The 20,401-nt window shown below is 39.6% G+C and overlaps 1 protein-coding gene across 1 annotated transcript in view; it reads left to right on the top strand.

The window, feature by feature from the left end:
- KIAA1244 (KIAA1244 ortholog) overlaps positions 1 to 20,401 on the top strand; it is a 176,986-nt gene that overhangs the window by 73,059 nt on the left and 83,526 nt on the right. The window contains exons 6-9 of the mRNA XM_010844224.1: positions 6,441 to 6,572; positions 10,260 to 10,382; positions 13,637 to 13,679; positions 15,973 to 16,051. Of these exons, the coding sequence (XP_010842526.1) occupies positions 6,441 to 6,572; positions 10,260 to 10,382; positions 13,637 to 13,679; positions 15,973 to 16,051 (377 nt within the window). The remainder of the gene's footprint in view (positions 1 to 6,440; positions 6,573 to 10,259; positions 10,383 to 13,636; positions 13,680 to 15,972; positions 16,052 to 20,401) is intronic.

Raw genomic sequence — 20,401 nt, 5'->3', positions numbered from 1 at the left:
CATGCTCTGCAACAAGAGAAGAAGCCACTGCAATGGGAAACCCCGTGCACTGCAACTATGGAGTAACCCCCGCTTGTCGTAACTAGAGAAAGCCCACACAGCAGTGAAGACCCAGCACAGCCAGAAATAAATAAATAAATAATGTAAAAAAGAAACAAGTGCTTATACTCAAAGTGTTACATGGCTGCTTTTAACACATATTTAGTGCTTACTCTCAGAGAAGGCGATGGCACCCAACTCCAGTACTCTCGCCTGGAAAATCCCATGGGCGGAGGAGCCTGGTAGGCTGCAGCCCACTGGGTCGCAAAGAGTCGGACACGACTGAGCGACTTCACTTTCACTTTTCACTTTCATGCATTGGAGAAGGAAATGGCAACCCACTCCAGTGTTCTTGCCTAGAGAATCCCAGGAACGGGGGAGCCTGGTGGGCTGCCGTCTATGGGGTCGCACAAAGTCGGACACGACTGAAGTGACTTAGCAGCATCAGTGCTTACTCTCTGCAAGGCACCATTCTAAGAATTTTCCCTGTATTAAATCATATTAACTGCACAACAGTACTGTGAAGCGGGAGCTATTGATTATCCGTGTTTTACAGATAAGGCAGCTGGCTCAGAGAGAGATCCACTAACTTTCCAAGCTACACACCTAGGAAGTGATAGAACCGGGAAGCAAGACTGGTTGGCGTGACTGAGCTTTCAGTCTCTACATCCTATAGAACGTGTTTCATAGTCTGGTCATGGAAGAGCTACTTACAGGGACCCTTAACGTTTGCCTCAAGGAAGTTGGTGGTAATCCTCCAAGGGGCTGCCCCTCCCTTCATCCAGACCACTCCCGGGGTGAGCACTCTGCAGACACAGCATTGATCTTGCCTTTTATCTTTAAAATAGATCTTTTTATGAAGGGAATACTGTGCCTCAGTTCACTACAAACGAAAACTGAAGATCAGAACAAAAGACACGCTTCCGCAAGGTTGCATAGGTTCCTGAACAAGGCTGGCTATTTTCAGTAGTTACTTGATTAAATTTTGACTTCTCTTTACCCTCCCAAAATGAATTCTCTTATGTATGGGCTACTTACAGTTACATAACATTGGAGGCCCTACTTTTATGTTGGTGGTTTTCCTCAAAGCCTACATATTTGAATCACCTGGGAAGTATTAGTGAAAATAAGGCACCTAGGGTCACCTTAGGAATTCTGAGTGTTTTGATCTTGAAGGGACCTGGGTGTACAAATTTTGTGAAGCCCTTGGTTGATCCCTGGGAAGGGAATGGCAACCCACTCCACTGTTCTTGCATGGAGAATCCCATGGACAGAGGAGCCTGGCAGGCTGCAGTCCATGGGGTTGCAAAGAGTCGGAAACGACTGAGTGACTGACACTTGCACTTTTTTCACTTTTACTGGCTGAGTCTACTGTAGAAGTCAAGTTGAGAATCATCACCCTGATAGTTACTGTTCTCTCCAACAAGCTGTGGTGTAAAACCATATTGAAAGGAGTTGTGAGGCTCTACAACCCCAAGTGTGATCCACTTGGCAGATGCCTGGGAGCTTATTAGAAATGCAGATCCTTGAACCTCAACCCAGACCTCTGAATAAGAATCTGCCTTGTAATAAGATATCCCATGTGATTCATAAGGGTATTAAACTTTGAGAAGCACTGCCATAAGTGAATAATGGTATAATCTCATTAAAATGAAATCTAAAGATAGCATTCTGCTAAGACCTAGGTGAGAGCTGTCATGCCTTTCTGCCATGGCGAATCGAGCCACCCCCATGAAGTAGGGACTCCCACCAGCAATAACATCCTCTTAATGGTGGCCACCTTGTAAGTGCAGGATTTTGATTCTTCTAATTTCCCTTGTCTTTCTTCATGTTCTGCTAAACCCTGTCCACATTTTCTCCTTCCTGTTTGTCATTGCTTGATATATATCAAGCATGTTTTTTAAATGCTTTTAATGATTTAATCTGCCACTGTTCCTTCTGAGGGTATGTTTTCGCCAATAAGGCCCACTGTTAACTTGTAAAAATATGCCTCCTACCCCAATCCATATTTATATAATCTGGCATAAGACAAGTATGGAGTAGATCTATTTATATGAAAAGGCTAAGAACAACTTATAAATATAAGCTTGTTGAAAAAAAATTGTACAATGTGAGAGTTGGGAGTTAAGTATTATTTGGGGCAAAATGAGGACTGTAGCCTGGGACACCAAGTCTCAGATATCTCTGGGAAATTGCTCTGAGGAGGTGAGGGGAGAGGCTAAGATATAGAGGAGTTTTGCAACAAAGGGCAGGTAGTTGGGAACATCAAAAGATTACTGTTAATTTAAAGAAACCAGATATGTCAAGTTAAGGAATTTAGTGCTTTTCTAGATATGGGAAGGTGCTAGAGTCTGGGCTCACTGAATTCATTCGTGTGATAAGTGCCTTACCTATCTGGGGCCAGTATCCTGTGTTTCCACATCCTGAGTTTCCTTAGGGCTCACTGTTAGGAGTGACTGCAGTTTGATGGCTGCCAAATGGCAGGTATTCGAGAGAACACCCCGGGGTTCACCAGGTCATCATCCATGGTGGCTGCAGTTGCCAGTCACTGAGACATCCTTGTTTACTGATGTGGCAGGAAGTATTCCATTTCTCAAGTTTATGGATCAGTCATTACAGATGGTAGATTATTAAATGAATGATGCTTGTGTAATTTAAGAAAGGATAGTAGTAGAATTATTTGAAATCATTGTTTACTTCAGATACGCCTGATAGGAATAAGCATTTTTCTTAATTTGCCTTCATTGTATATTTCCTGAAATTGGCAAAATAGCTTACAGCCCTTTGGTTTTTCACCATGGAAACTGCTTAAGAAATAATTTTTCATCAACAAGAAGAATGAACTACAAAGGAGACTGCCACAAAAATAATGGTGTTCTGTAGACATAGTGAGACCCAGTGATTTTGCAGATTCTCACATGCTTTCCACTGCTAATTTAGCCCTTGAAAAATCTGCAACTATTTTTAAAGCAGGACATTTCAGCCTAAAACTACCACTTAGCTCTTGGAAGCTTTCTTGATTGTAGTTTAATTTCTCATAAAAAATAAGTCTTTCACTTAAAAAATCTTTTCTCCTATTGTCACTTTAGATATAGCTAGGGAAACAATTTATAAAAACACCTTAAAATAAATCATTTAAATCACCTGTGAAAATGTTAGGGGAAGAATTCACACATTCTTCTTTCTTACTCTGGTCTGCATTGACTATTTACTGCAGAACAGTGCTTACCCTGGAACCTGTTGATCAGGAAATGAAATGTGTACTTAAGTATGAAAAATGATGTTGTTTTCCTAAGGTACTGCTGAAACTATAAAAGGATCATTAAGCGCTGAAAATGTAAATAAGAAGGCAGCCTTCATTTGTGTGTCTAACTTTAACTTGCTTAATTAAATGGCAGTGATGACAGTTTTTCAGAATAGGGTCTTCTGTGATGCAGGAGGAATAAGAAATATGAAATGAATTTAGAATTGGACAGCTATGAAACAGCCAACATGTTTTCTGTTTAATTTCATGAATGATCATTACTGAAACTCCATATGGATAAAAATTCTTCTATTGTTTGAAAGCGAGACCCTTAGTATTTCTCTTACTGTTATGTTCAAGTTAGCAGACGTGTTGAGTGTTCTGAGGGTAGTTACCTTAATATAGGGAAAAATATCAGAGTAAAAATTGCGAAGGCCTTAGGGTTAAAGGAAGAGGTGGTGCTATAGCCTGAAGCTCTGTGAAGCTGAATTGAAGATGGTTAATGATATTATTGTTTCATTGGTAAGATTTGGAGCATGTTTTCATGCCTGGTAAAGGCAGCTCTGTGGGATTTTTCTACACGAGAAAGCCTCATTTGTTAATATTTATTTGCTGGTTTGATCTTAGTCATGGAAAACTTCTAGTCTTTGATCCTATAGCATGTTATCAAGCTCAAGCAGAGTCTCTCTCAAGGACTTTTTTTTTTCCTCTTTAAGATTTTACTTTCAGGAATCTCCCGTGTTTTCATTCCATCCAGCCTCCATCCCTTAATTCCAAAACAGTGGTTAATAATGGTAACTACTGATGGTTGCGTTCCTAGGGCATGCCAGTAAGTAGTATTTCCCACACATCCTCTTTTGATCTTTACCATAACCCAACTATATAAAGAATCCCAAAGAAAGGGAGGTTAATTTGCTTGCCCAGTGACTTTAGGTCAGGAAGACCCTAAGGTGGATGGGAGGAAGGGGTCTCCAGGCTGAAGTCTGACTGCACCCACTCCACTGTCCACATGTTTCCTTTGTAAGCAGGTCAGCAGCACAGCTCCTCGCACTGCCATCTGGACTTATTTTATGTTGATTTGTTCATAAATAAAAACCAATGTTGAAAAAATTTTAGATATTCAAATCTAGGCTTTGAATATGTGCCATTAATCACTATGCTATATTGCCTCCTAGATACCCTCAGTCTTAGAAAATGTTAGTGAAATCTTGCTATATTAATGTAGCAACCAACTGAAATTCTTGGGATTCTTATCCACTTTACCAAGGCATTTAGAGAATGGCTGTATGGTGGTTTTACATGTGAAGCAGAAGTACTGATACATTTTACTATTTTTGTGACTGTAGGTTAAAGTGATCATTAGGCATATGCCACTTGTTTGGGTATCTTTACACACTCATACTCAGTTTATCTTTTCTGAGCATTTGATTACCATCAGAGGATAGACGTTTAACACAGTTCACTTGTTACCCCCAGGGAACTTAAAAAACACTGAAAATCAAGACCTGCTGCCAAAGGTTCTGATGTAATGGTTCTAGGTATCACTAAAGAATTTTTTAATTGGGCTGACTTCTCATAAATATTCAATGATTCTAGTGATTCTTTTTTTTTTTTTAACTCTACACAGTGATAACATTATTTCTGAGCCATACCTTGAATAAGATATTTTACAATTAAGGAGCTGAAGGTCTCCAGATACAATCCAGGAAAATGGACCAGGTCACCTGTGTACTTTTTATCTTGGAAGTGTCTTATTTGTCATGTTCCCTTTAGGACTTGGGAGGGGTAGCCCCACCTCCTGGCAAAATTCAGCCAAGGGAGCTGGCCCATTGCTTTAAACCAGCTGAGGCTACTGGAGTGAGGAAACCCCATTCTAAGGAGCTTCTCCACTTTTCCTTCCAGAAACTCCTTCCTTCTTCATGGGCCAGTCTCTTTGCTGGTTTGACTCTGGTTTGACTCCTGTGGGGTGTCTGTTCTTTGGTTACTTCCTGCCAGAGATGGGCTTTGCACAAACTAGTCCTTTGCAAGAAATTCAGCACTTTCCTTTAACCTCTGATTTGTGTGGCTCTTGAACAACTTATCTGGAGTTAAAAGACGTGTGGAGCGATGCAGGGGTCCCCTCTGCTTCCTTTTGGGTTGGTTCATTGGACAGAGGATAGAGTTCAGTAGACTTTCTGTAGACGAAGCAGAAGGCTCTGCCCGAAAAGGTACAGGAATTGATGGGTTTAGGTGTCCTAAGCTATTTTAATATGCCAGCTGAAGCCAAGAAGAACATGAAGGAGGAAGAACAAAGTCATAGTCAGTTTTTTGTATATCCCTGGGCACTTTAAGAATTTCCTTGTAAGTTGAGATATAAAAGGAAGACCAGCAAATTTCCCTACCCAAGCATGAGACTAGATTTACTTACATAGCTATTTCTTAATAATAATAAAGCAACTTCAGTTTGCCCTGTCTGTGTGTATTTATGTGTGTATGCCTGTGTGCTTGCATTTGATGAGGTGCCTCCTGTCACATATCCACCCGTTACTGCTGTTTACCTGGAAATGGCAGAGCTACTGAGCTGTTACCATGATGCAATGTAGAGTTTAGACTTACAGTAATAATCAAAATTTCTATTGATCCTACTGTGATCAACAAACATTCACATAAGAGACATTTGTGCTTTTTTGTAGCTTACTTAATCTCTGATCCTTTCTATTTCTTAATTACATAAATTGTCATCTCCATAAAATTTTCCAATCAGAAACATACTAGCTCTGCTCTTGACTAACAGTCAGTACCATGCACTGTTTTAACAAAGCTATGCTGCTAACCCCATTCAGATAGGAAAGAGAAGGTAAAAGCACAGTTCAATAACGTGAAGGGCATATGCACTTTGTAAAGCTAAGCAAACTTCTACTGTGGCAGCTTCTTAAAAATGTCTTATCCCTTTGGTTAATGTGTATTGACTATCTGCTACATTCCACTATGCTGCTTCATATTTAATAGTTATTCCACCATGGTTGTAACCTAGTACTGTTATTTATCAGTCTACTGACTTGATAATCTGAAATTTGCATTGCTTATGTATGGCTTGCAGACTTGTGTTTTCTTGTTCTTTTTCCTTCTGTTTTGGGGTCTGTTTTGCATCGTTAATGACGTATGTTTTTGCCCTCAGTTGTGTTTCGCATGCCATAAAGCTGGATGTCCACAAATGCATGAAATGATCAAAATGTCCCTTACGACACTCCTCACTGCCCTGTGTCTTTGTGCCCCCCCTGGCGATCCACGGCCTGTGGCTTTTCACGAGGTATTTGACTTGCCCTTTAGGCCTCTGGTCAAGGTGCAGAACTGAAGCTTCTGAAGTGTCAGTTCTGCACCTCAAAAGCAAAGGGCGTGGGGAGATAGAACTGATATTGGAGATATGAAAAGAGATTGATGAGTCCCGTCCCAGAAACTCGGCCTGATTTTGGACATAGTATTCTCTGAGCTTCTCTGATTCAGTGTGCTCATCTTAGCACTGTCCTGAGGGAGAGGAAGAAAGACATTCACAAAGTGAAAAATCACTGGCCTTGAATTACAGTGGTCAGGTTTATTATGGAAACCCTAGTTCTGCAGACCTTACTGATTTACCAATTTATTATTAATACAACAAGTTTAAGAAACTTTAGAGGATGTCAGGATAGCTGTTAAAGCATCTCTTTCTGAGTACCTGAAGAAAATGATATCAGTTACATGATCATTTTTATGTTTAAAAGGATACCCTTTGTCATAGACAGTATTTATATTCACAGCTTTAGTAGAATGAGCTCCTTAGATTAATCTTTTTTCAAAGCAAACTAAACATGCCTACCTTTCCCTTTATAAAATGCCTCTTGGAGTAAGTCATGTCCCATTTTGTATGTGTAATAATAACAGCTAAACATTAAAAATGATGGTAACACTAAAAACTCATAGAAATATATTGATTATTTATGAAGTTCATCTGTTGACAGCACTGTTTGTGTTTCTTCAGATCCCGTTCTTCATGCATGCGTTCTTTCTTGGGTCTAAAGGTACTGATAGAGTTTTTTAAAGAAAGCTATAAATGGCTCTCCATATTCAGGAAAATCATGTTTATATTAAGTGTGTAGTTCAGCTCTCCAGATAGTTAATCTCTTAATGCTTCTAAGCTAAAATTCCCCCTTAAATTTATAATGTCAGAGCTTAGAGAGCTTAAAGATCAACAGTTATAAAGATTTCTTGGGAGAGTATAAGATTTAAAGAAAACTGTTAGATCTTAAGGTATAAATAATATGCTGCTGCTGCTAAGTCACTTCAGTCGTGTCCGACTCTGTGCGACCCCATAGACGGCGGCCCACCAGGCTCCCCCGTCCCTGGGATTCGCCAGGCAAGAACACTGGAGTGGGTTGCCATTTCCTTCTCCAATGCAGGAAAGTGAAAAGTGAAAGTGAATTCTCTCAGTCGTGTCCGACTCTTCGAGACCCCACGGTCTGCAGCCTACCAGGCTCCTCCGTCCATGGGATTTTCCAGGCAAGAGTACTGGAGTGGGGTGCCATTGCCTTCGTGAGTGTGCCTAATTATACTGTGGAGAGTTTGGTTTCATCATAGTGAAATATCACACTCAGATGTATTTTCACAATTTTTAAACTATTTCATCACGTGCAAAAGTAAAAGTCTTTCAAGATTAAAACACTTTTTTTCTAAGTACATATAAATTCTACTTTCAGGTACATTATAATCCATGATTGTTTGAAAAAATGAGTTTAAAACTGATACACCCTAAAATGGTAATTTGACAAATATATTTTGGAATTTGCCCTTATTTTTTGACTTAAATTAATCTAAGCCAACTTCCAAATACATTTTTGAGTTTTCACAGCTCATTTGGAATATCAAGCATTCAATAGGAGGTAAATTAAACTGCTAGGAAATATTTGCTTTTACCTAGTTAATTTTACAAAAAGATTTTTAATAATGAGGCCTAACAGAAAGGTCTAGCTTAAGCAGTAGCAGCAGCAAAGGTTCACATTGAGTTTCTCCCCCATCTCAGTTATCAGTTATCAAATTAAACTTGCCTTCCCTGGAGAAGGAAATGGCAACCCACTCCAGTACTCTTGCCTGGAGAATCCCATGGACAGAGGAACCTGGTAGGCTACAGTCCATGGGGTCGCCAAGAGTCAGACACAACTGAGCAACTTCACTTTCACTTTGGGTGAGAACCCTATTATTGTCATTGCAGTCTTGAAGTTACTCCTAGAAAAGTAATCAAGGTATATTAAATCCCCCCCCCTTTTTCAGCTTTATTTTTGGCTGTGCTGGGTTTCTGTTGCTGCTCAGGCTTTTCTCTAGTCATGGTGCACAGGCTTCTCATTGCAGTGGTTTCTCTTGTGGAGCCTGGGCTCTCGGGTGCTCCGGCTTCACTAGCTGCAGTTCCCAGGCTCTAGAGCACAGGCTTAATAGTTTGGGTACACAGGCTTAGCTGCTCCACAGCGTGTGGGATCTTCCCACATCAGGAATTGAACCCGTGTCTCCTGCATTGGCAGGCGGATTCTTTACCACTGAGCCACCAGGGAAGCCCCCCTTTATTCCTTTTTGTGGTACTAAATATGCTTGGGAAATGAAAAGGATGACATACGTTATGGAGAGGAAAAAGTGGGAAAAATTTTAAAGCATGCATTTATTGTCCATTCCTATAGCTTCTAAAAGAATTAGAGGCAATAAAATCTGAAAAGCCATGCCATTTAACATCGTTACCATCAAATGAGGGATTTTCCCCCTTCAAATTGGGACTTCTCCATGCTGCAGCCTTCATGGAGTTGTCTAATGTTCAACTAGACATTCAGATTTGCAAGACCCAATCCACTCCAGTACTCTTGCCTGGAAAATCCCATGGATGGAGGGGCCTGGTGGGCTGCAGTCCATGGGGTCGCTAGGAGTCAGACACGACTGAGCGACTTCACTTTCACTTTTCACTTTCATGCATTGGAGGAGGAAATGGCAACCCACTCCAATGTTCTTGCCTGGAGAATCCCAGGGACGGAGGAGCCTGGTGGGCTGCCGTCTATGGGGTTGCACAGAGTTGGACACGACTGAAGCGACTTAGCAGCAGCAGCAGCAGTAGATCACAACTGGCTTTATGTTTGCTTAGCAGAATCTAGGACAGGGAATAGAAACAGGACACAGGCAGGCATTTATCTTTCACAGGAATCCTTGCTGCAGTCCAGAGGCCAGTCTCTGGCTCTCAAATGCCAGCTTAGGAGCAAAAAGATAAGAGCCATCTCTGTGGGTACAGAGTCACCTTGGATTTGGAACCCCAGGTTTCAACTGTGTAGGAACCAATATTCTGTAACAACTCCATGAGTTGAGCTGGCAGAGTTCCCTCAGTGACAAGAGCTACCCAAGGAAACTTCTCACCAGGTTTTTATAATTTGTTCACAGTTTTCTAAATTCAGATGCAGCTTAGTAATCGGGGGGACATTTTTACCCTAAGTCATACTGCCTAGTAACACAGCTGATGTGTCCCACCTTTATCAGGTTTCCAAAAGAACACAGAGAGTTAATCCAAGGTTAAACTTGTTCATAGAGGAGAAAGGGATTCATTAACCCTTTTCCCCAACTCAGGAGTTAATAAATTCTGTTCCTATTTTGCCATGGAGAGAATTTTTCCTGATTAATTTCCAGCCACCTGAGTTTGTTTTGGATAGAACTGTTTTTTTTTTATCTAAAAATCACTTATTTGCATTCTTCTGTGATGCTCAGAATAGTAAGCTTTGAAGAGTGATTGTCTTTAGAGAAAGATTACTTTTCCTCTATGATTAAAAACAAATTCCCAGGGACTTAAAATATTTAATAGCACTCATTGATAACTAGTCCTCAATCAGGCTGACTTTCTATTTAAGAGGGATTTAACATCCCCTCCAATTACTTCCAAAGCATGTTGGTAATGAACTGATATCTACAGAGTGTGTATGTTGCTATCTTATTTCTTTACCAGGTGTGCATTGAAACATACATATGTAGCTGTCACCAGCGTAGTATAAACACTGCTGTGCGGGCAACTCTCAGTCAAATGCTGAGTGACTTGACTTTACAGTTACGACAAAGGCAGGAGAACACGGTGAGCCTCTCGGTACCCACACGTTCATCCCGGTCTTGCCAGTGACTCTGTGTAATCGCATGATGAGTGTCCCACATCTTCTGTGCTCTCCCCTCCCCCGCCAGGGCTGCTTCCTACTGAAACGTTAGGAAGGGCTGGCTTGGTTCATTTGAACTTTTATTTATATAAATTAAACTCTTTAAATATGTTTTTGCCTGTTTCCCTCCAAAGTTTAAAGAGAGATTTTTCCTTGTGGTTTTGGTTATTGTTTTAGTCATTATTTTAAAACTCACTTTTCTTTTAAAATCGTGTTCTAAACATCACAGATTGAACAATTTTATATAAAAATATTGTGATGTATTAACAAACACTCAAGTAAATTCAAAATTAAGAAAAATTACTGGCAGTTAAGTATGCAACTTGAAACTTGGGGTATATGTTTCTCTTTGTGAAATAAAAGAGTGTGGCAGTGAAGAATCTGAATTTACCTCCTCTCTGTCGTCAGAGCCCACTTGAGCTTTTTGCTCTTAACTTGAGCAGATTGTTTAAAATGAGCATTCCTGGGAAAAAATGTAAATGTAATCAGCTTTTTGTATATATTATCTTCTGGGAATGTTAATGAGATGATTCCTCTTCAAAACTGGTGGTGTTTTTTTTTTTAAGTCTGTCTCTAATAACTGAGATTAAAATTTTTTAAAATTTGCAAAAAGTATTCTGAATGAACACTTGTTATTATTTTAGAATAGAATATCTCCAGCAGCAATTCAGAATATCTCAGAAATTATAGAAATGAAGAGTTCATATTTAACTTCAACTATTTCTGATTTTTTTTTTTCTGATTTTTAACTTCAATTATTTTCTAATTTTTAGAAAATTATGGAGTTGAGTGAAACATTAGAGATTATCTGGTCAAATTCTTTTATTCCTTAGAAAAACAAGTGGGGGAGATGAAGCCCAGAGAGGTGAAATTGAAATCTAAAGTTAATGAGCTTATCAATGAAAGAGCCAGATCAAATGCCTTGGTCTCCTTACTGAGTCCAGTCCAAGTTATTAACATGTGATCTGGCAGCCAGTGTTTAAAAAAATAAAACACTAATCTGGAGGGGGGGAGCGGAAACTGATTTTTTGTTTGCTATATCTAAAGCCTAAATTTCTCTTAAAAAATTGTTTAAACTTGAGATATTTTTATTACATTAGCTTTCTCTTTGTTAAAAACTATTTTGTTTATACTAGGGTTTTGAACAGGATGCTGTAGAAATATTAGTTTAAAAGAAATTCAAGTCTGTAAGTAGAAAGCATTAAGAGAAAAATGTATTTTTAATGGAAATAAACCTAAAATGTTGAGAGTCCTTATATTAGTATACAGTCACATTCCATCCTTGCTAGGTGGCAATGTGATGGGAAATACTATAACAGTAATGTTTTAAGATGAAGCATTAAAATGAAACTTTGTATTCTCAAAGTGATTTCATTTATATTAGTTTAATTATACTTTGAAATTTTTAAGTAGGAGAATTTTAGGTTTTAAGTAAAAAGACTGATTTCTAGCTCATCTTGCTCTTCTGTTAGAGTGACAGGTAAGGTGACCGGTATAGTTGCAGAGGTCTGGATGAAACTGGAAGGTTGTGTGCCTGTATCCTGTGTAATGTGGCTAATCAGCCTTCTGGTCCTGCTTGTCACTGACCATCTGGACTCACCCCATCCGGGGGCAAGATCCCAAATTAGATAGAAAATTAGTGTTTCCTGTTAATTTCCTTTCTATTACTCAGTAGGTCCCTGGAGATGTTTTTGTGTCCCAGAAAAACATGATTCTCAGGATGCTAATATTTGAAGTACATTTGAAGTCTAGTAGAGGGAGACATAAGTTTTACTACCTAAGAATGGTTAATTTTAAAAAGCTATTACAGGGGAGTGGTTCCCAGGAATGGTGAGGCTGCACGTCCTCCCACGGGACACTAGCATTACTTGGAGGAGATGTGTATAGTGCTTAGCATGACCCGTCACTGGAAACACATCACAGGCCATCTCAGAATTAGAAAGACTTAAAGACAGTGGAAAGAAAATAAATCTAGAATGCCAAAAGCTTAGCATGAAATGTATCATCAACTTAATGTCTAGCCCCTCCCCATCCCTATGCCCAGGGCAGATTACTCAGTTTGATTTTGTTTTGTATCCTCAGAAACCCTGAATTTACTATCAAGCGTTATTATTGAATTATTTCATTGACAAAAGCCATTGTTAAATTATTGTTAAGCATTTTAAAAAGAAAAAATGCCATATGTAAATATCTGGGGGGTAGGAGATAGTAGTTCTCCTCTCCATAAAAATGATTCAGATTGATTTCTTCCAAAAAACGTTGTTCTGACCTTAATATTTAGCCATGTACTGAGCTGTTGGCATTAACATCACACTTCCCCAAAATTCTGTGGAAGCTGCTGAGCTTACAAATTTATGAACAGAGAATAGTAGAAATATGTGCCTGTAACAAGCTTTAAAAAGATCAGCCCTGTGGCAATAATTTATATCTGGTAGTTAATTAGCATGAAAATGCCTTCTTATTATCTCCCAGTGCTAAGAGGTAAGGCTGCCTTCCTGCTCTCAACTCAGTAGTCACTGAATTATCCCTACAATGGGAAGTAAGTCTTACTACTAGTAAATATCTCTTCCTTCCTCTTCTCCCTTCCCTCAAGATTCTGCCTCTACCCTAATAGTCCCAGATCTACCTAGTGGTGACCTGGAGTGGTCTGTCTGGTCAGACAATTGATAAAGTTAATACCCTCCCCCCTCAAATAGGAAGCTGGTGCTTCTGACCAGCAGCTATTGTGGACCTGTACGTCGAAGTCCAGGAAACTGATCCTGCTTATGACTAAGAATCTGTATTCACTAGGTGCCACTCAGAGTGCTATTTGTGACTTTGGGACAAATTGTTCTTTATGCAAAGAGAACTCACATGTTTAGGCAGGTACTGCCCCCAGTCATAGCTCTGCAACACCCTAGAATGATCTAGTGCACCATAGGGCTTAAACTTCCAGGGAGTTGTGGACTCTTGGCTGAGTTATTTTTGAAACTGATAACTCGGTTCCAGACATAATAGCCTTTTCATAAGTGCCATGAGTACTGAAATGCTATCAAGAGCTGGAAGGTGCACCTAGGTAAGTTAGCAGAGCCCAGAACATTCAGATGACATTTTGTTTCCTAGACCTTTCCATTGTTGAACAGTCAGGATTTTTCTTGCCTGAATCTCCTAACTGTCCTGTGTGTGTCTCCCTTACTAGATAATTGAAAACCCGGATGTCCCCCAGGAATTCAGGAGTCAAGGTATTGGATTTTATTTTTGCACATTCAGTTGAAAAAGTGGGTATAAGAACACCTACTGTGTGCTCAGTGTGCAGATATAAGGCTGAGTAAAAGCTCTTGGGTTAGCTTCCCATTCTCCTTGGCTCTGCTTAGCTTTAATCAGCCATTGTTTCCTTCTGTTCCTACATCCTGTGCCAGCCATACCTGTTCCTGTTCCAACTGTGCCAGGGAAATTAACTTCACACACCTTCCTGTTGGAGGCTGGTTTTGTAGTTACTTTACTCTTCATGAAGTCAGGTTCATTAACTGTTAAAATGAGAACTGGAATACAAAATGGTAGAAACCTGACTGGCACCAAATGCTATTACACCTGGATGTTTATGAAGTTTTGTTATGAAAAATAAGTCATCTCACAGGGAAGGACAGACAGCCAGGTTTAAGTAGCAAATGAAATCAAGGTAAGGAACTTTCATTCTGATTCATAGGAAAGGAAAAAATATCCACTGTAATAGACAAGCACTTTGCTTTCTTAAAAATGTTTGATGGTATTGTTTTCCGTAAAAGAGATGAAAAATTCAAATCATCTGATTGAAAAACTAAAATATCAGTTTTATCTAGGACTTTATTCAGTAATTTTTAAAGTGTTGAGGGTACTTGCATAGTGGTCCGGTGGCTAAGAGCCTACACTCCCAATACAGGGGGCCCGGGTTCAATCCCTGACTGAAGATCCCAAGCGCCACATCTAAGACCTGGTGCAGTCAAATAAATATTTTTTTTAAGTGTTAAAAAAAAATTTTTACTTTGATATTTTTGCCAGTTGATGGAAGAAAGGGGTAGGGTAGAGAGAAAAGGAAAAAGGAAATGTAAGGAAGAAAAAGAAGTAGCTAAACAACCACAAATAGGAGAAAAAGAATAAATGAAAGGAAGTTACTGCTTTAGATCATTTTCTTTTAAAGCATTGCTTGAGTGTGTTTTTGTCACACTTCCCTGTATTCTTGGGCTACAAGTATTGCAGCGTCTTTTCACCTTTTAAAGCTCTTAGTGGTATGAGCCAAGATTTTTCATCTCTTTTGATTATTGCAGTTCCCACAATGTTTTCACTTTAATATAGGATGATTTTATAAACTAAAAAAGAGATCAAAGTTCTCTTGGTTAAGCATGCATATTTAAATATTGTATCAGTAAAAAATTGATGGACTCAATTTGAAATTTACCTAAAATTAAATTTCAGGATTCCTTATGGGTTTCATTTATTTTAAACTGTCTTTTATCATTGCACTTTATCATTTCTCAACTTTTTTTTTTTGCATTTAAGATCTTAAATTCTGAGGATCAGCCATTTCTCATTTCCCTGCCATCTTTCAATTTTATTTTTCTTCTTACACTCCTGGCATTTTTTTTCTCCCTCTTCTTTGACCTCATGGTCATTCATTCATGCATTTATACATTCCTCAAATACTTGGCCACATTTGTATAGATCTCCACAGGTTTTTATTTTAAAAAAGCAGATGCTTCCACTTGTTACTTTCCTTGGCCTAGCAGTGCTGAGACATTATTTAACCCCACTTGCCAAAGGCAAAACTTAAGCTTAATTGAAGCAAAACTGAAGCTTACCCAAGCTCATGCAGTCAACAAGCTGTAGACCAGTACTTGAACAGATTCTGAAGTTCAGTCTTTTTCCAGTACAATTCTGTGGGAGTTTTGTTGCTAGATTCTGGACATGAACGTGTTTGGAGGGAAAATTATTTTTTCTGACACTGACTGTTGCTCCTTTAACAACAAAGGCCGTGTACCCTGAGGACGCTGGGACAAATAGCTGAAATAGGTAGAGATGGTGACTAACTTATTTTGCCCCTTTCCCTAGTTTCCTAGTTTGAAAAGTCCGTCTTTCTTTCATGCCACTGTAGATTATCTCTCTAGGATACAACTCAAGTCTGCTCAAAAGACCCAGAAATTCAAGATACCAGAATAGGGGATACATGTATAGTCTGCTGGCCTAAATATTGAGAAAATTGTTATCAATTGTGTTGTTTCTTAAATTAACCAAATCTTCTTTCGTTAAGTGTGAATGAACTTTACTTATAGTTAATAGTTTCGTATTTCCTTCCTGGATTATCTTTTGAGTGTCTTACCTTGGAAAGGAATGATGATATTTAATTCTCTCTGATGCTTTCGGTGGCCTGAGGAAGGCTCAGCATCTGAAAATCATCTTTTCAGTTGAAAGTATCTAAAGCAGAGAATGGGAAGGAGTGTTGAGTAAGCCTGTAGTGCTCTGCTGCCGATGTCTAATGCCTGTCGCCTCCTCTCTTTGAAGGGTCAACAGTAGAGTCCCTCTGTGATGACCTTGTCTCCGTGCTCACTGTTCTGTGTGAGAAGCTCCAAGCTGCCATCAAGTAAGTGCCTTCAACACTGGTGCTCTGGTCTGCTCAGGGCCTACTTCTGAACAAACTTTTGCCCATAGCATCACTTAGAGTTGCAGAGTACAGGGACAGTGGTTTCCCCGCCTCCTGCCATTCGTAAATTCACCGTCATTCCTGAGAAGTGTATTCAGTGATCTTGGGCAAGCCCACTTGGTCAAACATGATTACTGAAGGATGCAAATTTCTAATGGAGGTTAGTGGAAAGAATGTTGGCTAAGAGCTATGTGAGGGCTAGTCCTAACCTGGCTCATCCCAGGTGTATGACTCTAAATGAGCCTTCTTATCAAACTATTGGACCTTTCTCCTCCTTTACTAAATGGCAGGATTGGCCTGGGTGGTCATTTTTTATTTTTTTCTGACATCTCCTGAGCCTGTGCGCTCGCTCACTTATCTTTTAAAAGACTGTGTTATTCTGACTTTTAGATACTTGTCGTTTATTTGCATGCCAGTTTAATCAGTGGTATTAGGTTATCTGTGATGTTCATTGCCCCAGCTCTCCAGGCAGTAAGTTGATAACTTATGCATTTGTAGTAAAGACAAATCATAAAAAGGCCAGATTTGCCAAGTTGAGATGAAAACCTCTACCAGATACACATATAATTAACTGCAACACAGTAGGATTCTGAAGTGCCCTTTGAAATGGAAAAGACATATTACTGTTTAATGAAAACTAGACATTGGATAATTCAGAAGGTTTTGCTGTAATTTTATGTATTGTCATGAGCTGGGAGAAACAATCCCATTATAGAGACTCTTGAGAGTCCCCTGGACTACAAGGAGATCCAACCAGTCAGTTCTAAAGGAAATCAACCCAAATATTCATTGGAAGGACTGAAGCTGAAGCTCCAACACTTTGGCCACCTGATGCGAGGAACTGACTCATTGGAAAAGACCCTGATGCTGGGAAAGATTGAAGGCAGGAGAAAGGGGTAACAGAGGATGAGATGGTTGGATAGCATCACCTACTCAATGAACAGAAGTTTGAGCAAACTCCAGGAGATAGTGAAGGACAGGGACGTCAGGTGTGCTGCAGTCCATGGGGTTGCAAAGAGTCTGACACAACTGAGTGACTAATGCTATGATAAATCACAGTTTGTTTACTGTTGGTTCAACTGCATTATTTTTGTTGGATCGTGTTAGTCACTCAGTTGTGTCTGACTCTCTGTGTCCAGTCCATGGAATTTTCCAGGCAAGCGTACTGGAGTGGATTGCCATTTCCTTCTCCAGTTTTGTTGGATTACCAGAGTTAAAAAACCCATGTTTTACTCCTCACTAGCTTTGACTTTGATCAGAGATCTCAACCACCCTAAGTTTATATATCCTATAATTAGTTGTTATTATCATGTTATTTTATATTAATAATATGTTGGAGAAGACTCTTGAGAGTCCCTTGGACTGCAAGGAGATCCAACCAATCCATTGTAAAGGAGATCAGCCCTGGGTGTTACTTGGAAGGAATGATGCTAAAGCTGAAACTCCAGTACTTGGCCACCTCATGTGAAGAGTTGACTCATTGGAAGACTCTGATGCTGGGAGGATTGGGGGCACGAGGAGAAGGGGATGACAGAGGATGAGATGGCTTGATGGCATCACTGACTCACTTGATGGACATGAGTTTGAGTGAACTCTGGGAGATGGTGATGGACAGGGAGGCCTGGTGTGCTGCGATTCATGGGGTTGCAAAGAGTCAGACACGACTTAGTGACTGAACTGAACTGAATAATAATATTGAAGTATACCATAATATTGTAATAGTATACTAGTAATATTTTAATATTAATATACTTGATTATAACACAGTTCAATATATTGTTAATTTGCATTATAATCATAATAGTAATATGTAATATTAGTAATATAAAATATTCTAGGGCTTTTGTATGGATTAAGCTAGAAAATTAACCTAAAAGATTGTCAGTGCCCACCAAGATCAGAATAAACAGAATTAGGTTTATTAACTTGCTATAGCAAGGGAGCCTGTACACTATGAGGAATGATGGGGCATCCAGTAGAAGGGTGGGTGTTAGGAATTGTTACAGGATTTGTACCTGAGTTGGGTAATATCAGGTGGATTAAAGGACTTGGATGTTCTGTTCAAGAATTGGGCACTGTCAGAAAGTGAGGGGCAATTCTAGCATTGAACATCCTATTGAGTTGGCCAAAAAGCTCCCTTGGGTTTTTCCATAAAATCTTACAGGAAAACCCATATGAACTTTTTGGCCAACCCAGCTGTCGTCATCTAGACAAGAGGGCTAGATGGGAGCCAGAGTTGTCACTGGAGAATCAGCAAGGGTCGCTTACAGGGGAGGGTGATATTTGGTCATTTTTGTAATTGTACAGATTTTTTTTTAAATTTCTGTTCAGATGTGATTATAGATTGCTTTCATCTTGTTCCATCATCGTCTTAAAGAGTCCTCATCTGATATTAACATTCTGTGCAATTGTTGATGTTTCCCAGGGGAACACACAGCTGGCTATTGCCAGCTGTCAAGAGTTCTTCTCGGCCCACCCCCCCATCTCAGGTCTTAGCATTGTCAGAAAATAAACCAAAGACCACCAAAACTTTGAAAATATAAAAGCTATGTTCATTACTGAGCTGCCAAGGGAAAACAAAGAAGTGAACCTTTTTTTTCCTGAGTAGTTTGTTTAGGGAAAAATCTTAAGAATTTTAAGTGCTACAAAAGTGCTAATAATAGCTCAAGGTAATTATGCCGTTAATAAATTTAAAAATAGTCATCAAGATAAGTGAGAATGAATCTATGGGTCTGTAAATGATACCTTTGTTTGTTGGTCCAGAATGAGCTTTTAGCAAAGTCCAGTAAGGCCCTGCCTGGCATCTGGGGTTCGGTTCATGGTCTTTAAAACCTGAATGCCTCTAGTGTCCCCTACAGGGACCTCTACCTCTAGGGCAACCATATGACCTAGTTTACCTTAAACAGTCCTAAGTAATGCTTATTGTGTAATTATTATTAAAGACATTCAGATCAATATCTTCGAGGAAGTACTTGTATAAGTGGAATCTTTTTTTGCTGCACAGCACATAATAAATATTTGATAACTATTAGCTCTAAAAAGCTTGTTTGCTTTCAGAATTATCAGTGCCAATGCTAGTTTACAGTGGATTTAGGAGTGTCTTACATTAGAAATTTGGACTGTAGATTGTTAGAAAAATACATTGCATAAACATCACAAATGTTCACATACGTGTATTAGAAACTAAAGGTCATACATTTCTATCAGTCTCTGAAAAATGGAAACATGTCTCAATCATGTAACTAAATGATAGGCTTTAAATGGAAAAAAATAACTCATGTGACACACATGTGGTTTTCTAGGATTTCTCATTGAATATTGGATCAAAGGTGCCTTTAGGCATATTGTTATAGAGCTTAATGATTTTTTTTATAGGATTCTCATAGTCTTGCTTGGTTTTTCAAAGCAATTTCCTTACCATAATTCTGCCTCTAGAGACTTGTTTGGTTGCGGTCTTTCCCATCATGACTGCAGTGCCCTACAACAGGGGTTCTGTTGCTGTAGAAGCTGAGCTATAGCAGGTTTAGTGCAGCTTCACTGGGAGACCTTTAGACCACCTGATCAGATGATACCATGCCCTTGGCTGCCCTCACTCTGGTGGTTTAGTTTTCTTTGTTAGGTTTTCATATCTGTATAGTTTCTTCTGATTTTATTGCTTTAAGTCCTTTTATTTTCTGTTGGCTAATCTTGACACCTCTTCTAACTTCTAAATAGGTTCTTTGTCTGAAATCACGCTATGGTCATTCAGTTCAGTTCAGTCACTCAGTCGTGTCCAACTCTTTGCAACCCCATGGATTGCAGCACACCAGGCTTCCATCCATCACCAACTCCTGGAGCTTACTCAAACTCATGTCCATCAAGTCAGTGATGCCATCCAACCATCTCATCTTCTTTCGTTCCCTTCTCCTCCTGCCTTCAATCCTTCCCAGCATCAGGGTCTTTTCCAATGAGTCAGTTCTTCGCATCAGGTGGCCAAAGTATTGGAGTTTCAGCTTCAGCTTCTATGGTCATTCAGTTCATTCAGTTCAGTCACTCAGTCGTGTCTGACTCTTTATGATCCCATGAACCACAGCACGCCAGGCCTCCCTGTCCATCACCAACTGCCAGAGTCTATCCAAACCCATGTCCATTGAGTCGGTGATGCCATCCTACCATTTCATCCTCTGTCGTCTCCTTCTCCTCCTGCCCTCAATCTTTCAGCATCAGGGTCTTTTCAAATGAGTCAGCTGTTCGCATCAGGTGGCCAAAGTATTGGAGTTTCAGCTTCAACATCAGTCCTTCCAATGAACA

Source organism: Bison bison, unplaced genomic scaffold (assembly GCF_000754665.1).
Source record: "Bison bison bison isolate TAMUID 2011002044 unplaced genomic scaffold, Bison_UMD1.0 scf7180017864198, whole genome shotgun sequence".
Classification (NCBI taxonomy): Eukaryota; Metazoa; Chordata; class Mammalia; order Artiodactyla; family Bovidae; genus Bison; species Bison bison.
Note: the sequence above shows the minus strand (reverse complement) of the source record. Positions and strands in the feature narration are given on the sequence as shown.